Source organism: Eurytemora carolleeae, unplaced genomic scaffold (assembly GCF_000591075.1).
Source record: "Eurytemora carolleeae unplaced genomic scaffold, Eaff_2.0 scaffold32, whole genome shotgun sequence".
NCBI lineage: Eukaryota > Metazoa > Arthropoda > Copepoda > Calanoida > Temoridae > Eurytemora > Eurytemora carolleeae.
The window spans coordinates 473859-485475 of record NW_019396068.1 but is presented as its reverse complement, the minus strand read 5'-3'; the positions used below and the strand labels follow the sequence as shown (position 1 = coordinate 485475).

Below are 11617 nucleotides of genomic sequence, written 5' to 3'. Positions count from 1 at the left end.
CTGGAAAAGAGAGGATAAGCAAGGGACTGTCCCCAAAAAAAGAGAGTTGGGGGGGGGCTGTCCTGAATCCGGAAGTGAAGGATTCTCACATCGAAGACAAATTAATATAGGGAATTAGAAGGGATATCATGTGAAGGGAGGGGAGGAGGGGGGGAGGCACTCACATGTGGGTGGGAGTAAAGGGGATTGGATGATGACTGTGGGAGGTCAAACTCCATTTATGATTAGTGGATAAAGAATATCCATCCTCTCTTAAACTCCATTTATGATTAGTGGATAAAGAATATCCATCCTCTCTTAAACATATGATTAGTGGATAAAGAATATCCATCCTCTCTTAAACATATGATTAGTGGATAAAGAATATCCATCCTCTCTTAAAACATATGTTTGACGAAAATATTAAAAACAAAATTAAGAAAAAACTTCGAGTTAACTAAATTCAAGATTTTGAGTGAGTTCAACCCTACAGCTGATTTGAGATCCTAATGAAGAAATCTTAATACTAAGTGTCCCCTTTAAGATTAAATATGAGGGGTTAGGCTGAGAAGTGGTTAACCCTAGATCCTAACCTTTACTCTGCTTAGCCAAACTGAATTTCTCACACTCAAAACCCGAATATTAGTCAGCGGAAACTTTTTTTTCCTTACAAGGACTATAGACGGTATTTCAGGGCTCCTCCATTTATAGAGTTCCATAATTTATTCACAATGCCAGCCTATAAACCTCTCTCTGAGTAACAATGAGAAAGATATCTTCGTGTTTCTATCTTGTAACGTTTAAATTCTAAAAATTTCCTTCATTGTCTCTGTAGCATAAAGCCGCAGGTCACTTTTTTTAGAGAAAATAGAAAAAAATCAGTTTTCCAACGGTAAAACAAGATATCCTATTCATTTACGTTTACTCTTCTCCTTAACCAAACCTTTACTCTTCTCTTTAACCAAACCTTTACTTTTCCTTAAACCAAACCTTTACTCTTCTCTTAAACCAAACCTTTACTCTTCTCTTAAACCAAACCCTTACTTTTTTCCTAAACCAAACCTTTACTCTTCTCTTAAACCAAACCTTTACTCTTCCCTTAAACAAAACCTTTACTCTTCTCTTAAACAAAACCTTTACTCTTCCCTAAACCAAACCTTACCTCTTCTCCTAAACCTAACCTTTACTCTTCTCTCAAATCAAACATTTACTCTTCTCCTAAACCAAACCTTCACTCTTCTCTTTAACCAACCCTTTACTCTTCTCTTAAACCAAGCCTTTACTCTTATCCTAAACCAAACCTTTACTCTTCTCTTAAACCAAACATTTACTCTTCTATAAAACCAAACCTTAACTCTTCTCCTAAACCTAACCTTTACTCTTCCCCTAAACCAAACCTTTACTCTTCTCTTAAACCAAACCTTTACTCTTCTCTTTAACCAAACCTTTACTCTTTTCTTTAACCAGACTATTACTCTTCTCAAAAACAAAACCTTTACTTTTCTCCTTAACCAAACCTTTACTCTTCTCTTAAACCAAACCTTTACTCCTCTCTTAGGCCAAACCTTTACTCTTCTCTTAAACCAACCCTTTACTCTTTAAACCAAACCTTTACTCTTCTCCTAAACAAAACCTTTACTCTTCTCTTAAACTAAACCTTTACTCTTCTCTTAACCCAAATTTTACGTTCCTCTTAAACCCTTTTATCTTTATCGTAATCCCATTCAAACTTTATCATAGTCTTTTCTTAATCTCAGTCATTTATAATCTTTATTCTTAATTCCAGATAACCTTCATCTTTATCCTTCTCTTAATCCCAGACAAACCTTAGCTTTTTTCTTCTCTTAATCCAAGACAAATGTTATCTTTATCCTTCTCTTAATCCAAGACAAATGTTATCTTTATCCTTCTCTTAATCCAAGATAAATGTTATCTTTATCCTTCTCTTGATCCAAGACAAATTTTATCTTTATCCTTCTCTTAATCCCAGAAAAATCTGTACATTTCTCTTATATACAGTTTCATATCTTTAATTACATCCAGTTCTTTAAAAAATCAAAAATGTTATATGTAACCTTCTCTCCGGGAAAAGTTTCTGGGAAATATTTTTTTTATTTCTCTAAATTGCTAATTTTAGATAATTTAATAACTTTTATTTTTATTTTCTTTTAATTATGAAAACCTGAATATAATTAATTTAATCATGTTTAAAATACAGATATATTTAACCAAGGTGAATAAACTTTGAATAGGAGGTGGAGATGGTCATCATAAAGTAAGATGAATTGAGGGGGTGGTGAAGGGTGGAGGGACGAACCGGAGAGAAATAATCATTCCGGAAACCATCCTCCAGGGTTTAATAGAGAAGATGATAAATCAATCTAGTTCTGTGTGTCCGACTCACATCTGATTCTAATTCGCACCTCTTGCTCAGATCCTCTCCTCTCTCCCTGAACCCGGAGAGAAGAGAGAACCTAGGAGTCTGCTCCGAGGAAACCGTTGGAGCTTCATCCAATCAGGACGGAGCAGCGGAGTAGCAAGGTCCAATCTCGGTCTAGGGGCGGAGTCGAGGAGCGCAGGCACATTACCTTTTACTGAGAGGGATCAGTTTACCTCGCGGCCTGATCAAGTTACTTCTACTGCTTTGTAAGGGGACACGAAGTAAAAAAACCGGATCCGTGATATTTTATACATTTCTGAAATTGAATATCAAGACTCTTCTGTAATTACAAACCATATCATGTACTCAGTGATGGAAGGTTTGGAACAGGGAGTTCAATACAATACTCCATCCTACCTACACGCTCCAACCTTAACCTCTACAGCATCCATCCTCAACCTATCCTCAGAGTTCCACAGTTCCTCCCTTACATCAAACTCCGGAGAACAATATGATCAGAGTCATGAATACAAGACAGAACCATCAACTCCAACCTGTACCCAGGATACATATAACTCCTACCCAACCACCTTCACCCCCTCACCCTCCTCCAGTGGGTGTGAGTCCCCCAGCACCCCGGGGAACGGATACAACTACTTCCCCTGCAACCTCCACGAGAGCGCAGAGAGGGACGTGGTTCCATTCCCTGCTCCGACCCCTCCTTTATCAGCTAGTCATCAATCTAAAGATATCCAACATATTCTTCCTGAACCTATTGATAGAAAATCACAATGCTCCTTCACTCCTGAGCAGATAGACTGCATTTGTGATAACCTTCAAAATAGAGGAGACATTGAAACGTTAGGTAGGCAGTAGGAACTGTTAACTTAAAGCCCAAAAATAGATTTGCCTGGTTTCCATATTTTTCAAAGTTTATAAGATTTATGTAAAATGATTTATTATAAGAATTCTTTATTCTGGAAGAAATGTGAGACCTAGCGCTAAAAAGAAAATAAAGACTTAACTCAGCGCTAAGACTTCAAATGCATGTATTCTCTTTGCATTAAGTTAGCATTTTTTAAAGTTTTATTTTCTATTATTTTTATTATATTTTATTCAATATTATTTTAAAACTATATTTAATTTCAACTTTTTCAAATACTCATTTTTTTCTTTCTTTCGTAATGATACTGTTTATGAACTATCATTGCTCAAAAGAATTTTTTTTTTATTTTTACGTTGTTTCTGTATTCAACGTATAAACAATTTTGGTTTTAATGTTTAAATCTAAGAGTTGAAATAAGCTGAAAAAGAAAAATTTAGTAAAATGCAACAAAGTATCAAATACTTCTTGACCAAGAGATATTTTTAGCCAATTTTGTTGTAACAATACAAATAAGCTATTTTATATTTATATAAGTTTATTAGGATAAAAACATTTTTTGTTTTTATATATTTTTATGAATATTTTACAGGGCATTTTCTGCATGTTTGGTCCGAAGACCCAGCTAAGAAGGAGACAGACAGTGTGATGCGAGCAAGGGCTGCGGTCGCGTTTCAGAACGGAAACTTCAAGGAGCTCTACAACATACTGGAGAGCAGAACCTTCGATACCGCCTACCATCATCAGCTACAGGAGATGTGGTTCAAGGCACACTACTCAGAGGCGGAGAAGATCAGAGGACGGGCCTTAGGTGAGGTTTTCAATTCGAGGACAAGAAGTTTTGATTAGAGGCCATGATTATAGATGATAACACCGTTTATTTCTAATTTGTCTATCTCTGGTTACTAATGGCCTCTAATCATATTGTTACATTTTTGCCTCATTTCTCCTTTTCTTAACCCCCCNTTGATCTGGTTGCAAGAGTATCTAATATCACCACCTGGAAAAGTTAATTAATGCCGCGTTCGGTTATATATCCACCATTTTTGCCGCCATTTTCCCACTTGAGAAATCCACAGGTTTTAATGAAATAAATTTCATTCCTGATTTCAAAACATTTCATGAATGCTGGTTTAGTTTAGTCTTTGTTTTGATTATTTAATTATCTGGCTAAAAAACTTCAGCCTGAAATTGTTAGGAATGCATTAATAACATAATTAATATAAGTTTTCTAGGCTTCTATGGTTTAAATGCAAGTATAAATTAGTTTCTAGAGTTTTGAATGTTTAAACAAGATATTATAATATTTGCATATTGGGACCCAGCTTAAATATGATCTTAAAATGCTTGCTGAAATAATCTTTTTAGCTACCCTGTATTCTGACACGTCTCAGACGGCGGTTTATTTGCTAATAATGTTTTCAGCCGTCGTATAGGCGGGCTCTAATATATTAATTTATTTCAACTGCAAAGTGTCAGATTTCTTTCACCTGTATAGGATTTCAACTCAAACAACAAAGCTTGAAAAAAACGAACTCGCTTGACAGTAAATATATTGAGTCTTAGCTTGAATGATTTGGGTTAAAAACATTCTCAAAAAATCCCAGATATCATGTACAATGAGAACCAAAAAACTCTGGATAAGGAAGACGACTTTAAGACTCAATTTATGACTTTAAATAGAGACACGACAATTGTGCAGTGTAAACAGACCTATTTAAATTAATACATGATTTAATAAGTTACTAACAAAACTGCTTGCTGTGTAACAACATCAAATACACAAAAATGATGCTATAAAGTCGTCTTCCGGTCGCACAGTTTTCTGGATGTCACTGTCGGAAGGAAAGTTTAGAAAAGAAACTAATATTTCTTTATCTACCAGGAGCTGTTGATAAATATAGACTCCGGAGAAAATATCCTCTGCCGGGAACTATTTGGGACGGAGAAGAAACAGTTTATTGCTTTAAAGAGAAATCAAGAAATTCTCTAAAAGAAATGTATAAACTTAACAAGTGAGTTATTAAGTTTTATTTAGTTTTAATCTTAAATAAAGTAAAAAATTGAACTGAAACTAATAAAAACTATGTATAGATATCCAACCCCTGATGAGAAACGTCAGCTCTCTAAAAAGACCGGATTAACCCTAACCCAAGTTTCCAACTGGTTTAAAAACCGGAGACAGAGAGATCGAACCCCAGGGATGAGAGGGTAAGCTTTTTTAAAAATAATAAGAATAAGTTTTTGCCGCAAACTAAATTTTCGAACTCCTCTATCTATGCAGCGTGATGGTGTAAACCTTTGTAATTTTAATCTTAGATTATTCGATTTAACAGAATTCATAGTTTGAAATCTTCGACATTTATTCGCAAAGATATAGGAAATAGAAAATTGGAGTTTGGGGCAAGAAATCAGTTCCTTTCTCCGAAATGTCATGACTCTTAAAACATTAACCCCCTCCCCCCCCCCCTTCTTAACGCAGTATTTCTAACAGACAACTCGGCTCGGTGGGAATGCCATGCTTCTACCTTTTTCTGTTTGCAGAAAGAAACTAAGTTTAACTTGAATGATATACAGGAAACAATGAAAGCTTTCACTACTCCTTCCAACTCAATGAAAATGTTAATTTCCCCAAAATATTTGTGTTAAATGAAGCCGAAACTTCTCCCATTCTTGCTTGTCAAAATTTTTACCTGGCTCGTACGTCTAGCTGCCGGCCAACCTGTCCACCGTTTCATCAGCTAGATTTTCAGAACTTGAAAAGAATGTTTACAAATTGCAACAAATTATGACTTAATCTGTTTATTAAACCTAAGATTGATAAGGAGAGATTTAGGTTGAAGAACAAATGGTTAAATGGTAAACCTATTTTTATTTATAAGGATCGTTTCAAACTTTTTAAATTTTTGAAGAAAAAACTTCGATTTTCGGATGAATGTGATTTTGATGATATTCTATTTTGCAGGGATATGGACGGTGTTGGATCCCCTGATGGTGTAATGGATCCATCCATGCTAGATCTCAGGTATCCGACTCCGGGAGCCTACTCTCCCAAGATTTCTTATGAATCATTCCATTCGGGTCGAGTAGGTTCAGGAGATACATATTCTTCTGCTCATTTCTCTGCAGGCGCTTCTCCTCATCCTCTCTATTCTACAGGTTTTGGTCTGCAAGGCCTAATGAAGTCTGAACTGTGGGGGAATCCTGGCTACTCCCATGTCAACTACGGATTAACTTCAAGTCCTGGGATTCAATCAGCCAACTCTGTGTAAAAAAATCTTCCTTCTCCTATTGAACATACCTACTCCAAAATTATTTATCCTAAATATTGTAAAGGTTCCAAAAAGAAGGAGCTAAAATGGAAAACTATTATTCAAGAGTGAGGAACAGACTCTGAAAAAGCATTTAAACGATTTAAACCTGTTCACTAGTCATTACTGGAGTCAGAGTTGAGTAAAACTGTTGATCTCGCAGAACATTGTTATCTTGCAAACTTTGCAGAGTCAAGATTTGATTATCAACAACCTGCTCCTATAGTAGCAGTTTGGATCTAGATGTTTTATATTATGTGTTAATCTTTGAACTAGGATATTCGTCCCAGGACGGTTCTCCGGGATAACCTTGACAGTGATGTGATAACAAGAGGTTGAGACAAAACAACGGAAGTCTCAATTGCATTTTCTCAAGTTGGCACGCAGAGGACTAACAAAGCGCGGCATTCAATATTTTAAATGTTTCCTTAAGCCAAACCAAACAATTGTGGAACCTGGAACCAGAAAAGCTGGAACCTGGAACTTGGAACCAAGCATTTAACATTCATCAAATTTTCCTTTTTATCAAGTAAGATAAGAACCAGAAAATGTTGTTGATGCATTATGTAAATGTATTCCTATAATATATGTGATACTTGTACCATCATTCAGTATATATCAACTCTCAGGGTTTAAACTTAGTGCGTTTATGTATTTTGTGAACACGATAAATATATTTGTGAATTTATTTTTCTTTGATTATAATAGTCATTAGGAAAAGATCAAAGAAACTGAATATCTTTATATCTTTGCAACCTGATGTCATAGATCTTTATTATTAAAGGATTTGAGTCTTTGCCACAAACTCTGTTTTTCTAATACCTTTATTTTTTCAATCCAATGTCGTAGACCTTAGATATTTCAAAGTATGAATTCTATTAGAGCAAATAACCTAAGTTTTTAATAGCAACGGTTAACACCATCAGGTTTCAAAGATATAGGGATTCGAAAATTTGAGTTTGTGGGAAAGACTCAAATCCTTTCAAGCTCTGATTTCTGTAATGTATAATAGTCAAGTTTGAAATATCCAAGGTTAACCCTATCAAGGTTTCAGGAATGGAAAATTAAAATTTGAAGCCATTCTGAATTCCTTTTCGCAAAGTTACTATTACGACGTTTTGTCCTCATGGTTACTCTAGTTTAGATTTATGCCCATTAATTTATGTTGTTGCAGATTAGAAATTTAAAATTTTTTTCTCATTAACACTTGAGAAAGAAAAGTTGTTATGGAAAACATGTAAAAATTCCATTTAACATGAAATTTACATTAATTTGACTTAATTTTTAAGAGTGTAAATGTTGGCAAAATGGCCGACGCTTATATGAAATAAATATAACAGGTTGATCTTAAACATGGAGAAAATCAATTAAAAATAAACATTTTTAAGGAATTACAATGTTACCATATTCTAGTTTTCTAATTCCTATATCTTTGCAACTTGATGGTGAAAACTATTTATACAAGGTTCTTCACTTGAAGGATGAGACAAAGACGATCTGAGTCTCTTAATATATAAAGGCCTTAAGGTTAAAAGGCATATTTAATGATTTCTCAAAGAAACAATTTAACAACTGCAGGAAATCACAAGCAGTATCAATTTCATACAGTCGTCTTTAAAGTCTCATCTTTTGTGAATAACCCTGTATTCTAAATCTAGACTAGCAGAATTCAAGGATATCCAGGTTACTAATATATAGAGAATGGAAAATTAGAATTTGTGCCGAGTAATCAGTTATGTAATTCAAACATGAACTGTCTAACGAGTATGACATTTTTAGTAATTGTTTGGAACAATGAGAGTTTCAAATCAATTCAGAATATTTTGAGTTTTTGCCACAAACTCAAACTTTACTTTCTAATCACTATATTTTTTCAACCTGATTGTGGAAACCTTTGATATTTTAACTTAGACTATTTGATCTACCAGAATTCAGAGTTTGAAAATACACCATGGGGTTACAAGGATATAGAGACTAAAAAATCAAAGTTTGGGGCAAAAACTCAATTCCTTTGTGGGCGTCATATACTTGCTGTCTTTTTAGTACCAGCCAAGCATTGGTTTATTATACTAAACATATTAAAAGGAAATCTTACAGCTTTTAGCGAAAAATGTATTTTTCTTATACTATATTTTTTTGTTCAAATACGAGTGTTTGTATATCTGGACTCCTCGGATTAGGACGTCTAAATTTTCAAAATCGAAGAGATTTAACGTTAAAATTGTTAAATTGAAAAAATATAAAACGGAACTGACTGACCTTGAAATTTGAATCCTGAATTAGTTAAATATTAGGAATCTATGTAAGTAAAGTCCAGTATAGTCCAGGATAAGGCTAATTTTAATTTGTCCACGAGTTTAAACTCACAAGAACAGGATGTTCCAAATGCGAGCTGGATGTCTCAAAAATGTTACGGCATTATAGGCTCCAAAATATTAAATTCTGCAGGGAAATCTTTCTTTTTTCAGCTATTGTTGATTTTTCGATGCTCACCAAAAATGTAATTACACAGGCATGCGAGAAAATTTTTTTTAACCTGAAAACCTCAGAAAATGTATTATTTATGAATTAAGACTTAAAACCTGATTTTTAACTTATTTCATACCATGTTTTATTTTAGATACTTTGTCATCCGTTCTCTTACAAGCTATTGAGAAGATAATTTGTATTTGCATAATAACAAAAAATTTCCCTTATAACTGAAAGAATAATAATTCTAAAACTCTGTTCAGAATAGATATTATGTTGTGATCTGAGCTGAAGACCAGAAACCCTAAATAAATGAATGTATGTAAAGAAGATTATTCCTTGCACAATAGCCGAAATTTTTTGTTCAGGAAAATAGCATGAAAAAGGATGCAAATGCCTGTAAAAACTCAAGATAAAGCATAAAAATATTAAGTTTTCCAAAAATCGAAGTTTATTAAACTACACCTTCAAACTGGAGTATTAGTTCTAAGAAGTTCAATTTAATTTCAATTTGTTTCAAATTGGGTAAATATTAGCTCTAAAGTAGGATGTCCCCTATCTAGGGTTTCCAACGCAAGTGGATTTTATTGGCGCACAATTGCGTGCCCTGTAATTCCCTCGCAATTCAGCGCAATTCTGCACTATTTCGCGCAATACGAGAACAATTGCGCGCAATACGAAAACAGTTGCACGGAATTCTAATTGGAAACCTTACCCCTATCAATAATAGACTAATTAACGGGCTCGCTTATCTGTAATGACGATTTTAATAAATCGTCATACAGATAAAAATTTGATGTTTTTAGAAAATAAAATGGACATATAAAAAGAAGGGAAAAGAAAGATTTTCAAAATGCAAGAATAAACCAAAAATTTTCACATACAAATAAAAATTGCCAAACAATATATTGCAGACAAATTTTTAGATTTGAAGAAAAATGACCCGTAACACATGCTATTGTTAAAAAAATTGATTTTTTCCCTTTTTTTCACTTTTCGTTTCCTTCTTTTCATTTTCCCCTTCTTTTCTTTTTTGTCCCAGAAAATGTCCCCTACTGGTGAAATGGTGGGGGGTCACGTGCCCCTGTACCCCTCCCCCTGAAAATAAGGAAATGATTGTTGTGATAATAATAGCTTACAGCTTTTTGAGAGTTTTATATCAGTAAATTTAAACAAAGGGTACTCCCCCCCTCCCCCCCAGCCCCTTGCAAGGAGATACTCCAATATGTGGGTTGGATCTATCTAGAGGGTTTATACTAAGATAATGATATCTAAACAAAGTTTTGGCAAGCTCTGCAATGCACTCGGAGAACTTAACACTGAACCTGATGAGACTGAGTAACTAAGCATTTTAAAGACAAAGGCTCCAGTCGAGAGATTTAAAATAAACAATTTAGCATTATTTGTAAATTTTTCTAACTTAAATGATGAAGCGGCACTGCGGCATAACATATTATTTACTGAAGTATCTGCTAGCCTAGAGGAAACCGACCTAATGGGATTTTGACCTAAATATCGAGTAGTTTTAATTCCCAACGTGGTTTTACGGATTTAAATCGACTCCCTTAAAACTACATTTATCCCCCATTCAACTCCACCTACCCAGCTTAACAAACCTTAACCTAATTCAAGATATAATACATTTTTGGATCAGAAAACCCTTAGGTCCGTTTCCTATAGTTCGGATGAGCATGCAGTATGTACCATCTAAAAATATGATAATTAAAATATTTTATTTACATCTATAAATTTAAATCATTATGAAAAAGAAATAATAATAATGTAATAATAAATTATAATAATAAATATAAAAATAGTGTTAACAATGATTATGGTTGTAATAATGATTTTGATAATAATACAAAATTATCCAGGATAATAATTATTTTTGTTTAAGTTTATCAACGAACCAGGGAAAAAATTAAACAGCTGATAAAATAAAACCAAAAAGATATAAATAAATGACTTGAAAGGGAGGGGGAGTACAAAGCTCGAATTACACATTCTACATAGTTTCAATTTCTAAGATTATATTATTGCTAGTTCTTAATCTTATCAGGTTCAACACGTTTATATTTACGTTTCCTTAGTTAAATAGTTTTAACGCTTTAGGGGCGTTTAGGGGAATTCGGGGATATTTCAGGGTAAACCCTGACTGATTTTAAAGATTTAATAGAATGATTAAGGGAACTTTTAAAAAGATATTAAGGATTTAGGGTTCTATAAGGTTTGAAGAACAGGTAGGTTTGCAGGATATAAAGGTTTGAAGAAGATGAAGAACGAAAGGTTTAAAGGATATGAAGGAAAAAAGGTTGGAAGGTTGGAAGGTTTGAAAGATATAAAGTTTAAAGGATATGAAGGAAAAAAGGTTGGAAGGATAGGAGGATCTAAAGTTAGGAAGGTTTGAAGGATATAAAAATTGAAAAATAGGAAGGTTTCAAGGATAGAAAGGATAGGAAGGTTTCAAGTAAAGGAAGGATAGGAAGAATAAGAAGTATAAGAAGTATAGGAAGGATAGGAAGGATAAGAAGGATAGGAAGGATAGGAAGGATAGGAAGGATAGGAAGGATAGGAAGGATAGGAAGGATAGGAAGG

General features: G+C 33.9%; 1 protein-coding gene across 2 annotated transcripts; it reads left to right on the top strand.

Moving 5' to 3' along the window:
- The first annotated feature begins 2502 nt into the window (after window positions 1-2502).
- LOC111711443 (homeobox protein six1a) lies at window positions 2503-7241 on the top strand. 2 transcript variants are annotated; one of them, XM_023485822.1, is made up of 6 exons: window positions 2510-3224; window positions 3835-4053; window positions 5128-5257; window positions 5337-5453; window positions 6208-6267; window positions 6402-7241. In XM_023485822.1, the coding sequence occupies exons 1-6, from the start codon at window positions 2720-2722 to the stop codon at window positions 6430-6432; spliced, it is 1062 nt and encodes a 353-aa protein (XP_023341590.1). In that variant the 5' UTR covers window positions 2510-2719; the 3' UTR covers window positions 6433-7241. The 2 variants fall into 2 exon arrangements, with proteins under 2 accessions (XP_023341583.1, XP_023341590.1); XM_023485815.1 differs by having other exon boundaries at window positions 2503-3224; window positions 6208-7241.
- The last annotated feature ends 4376 nt before the right edge of the window (window positions 7242-11617 follow it).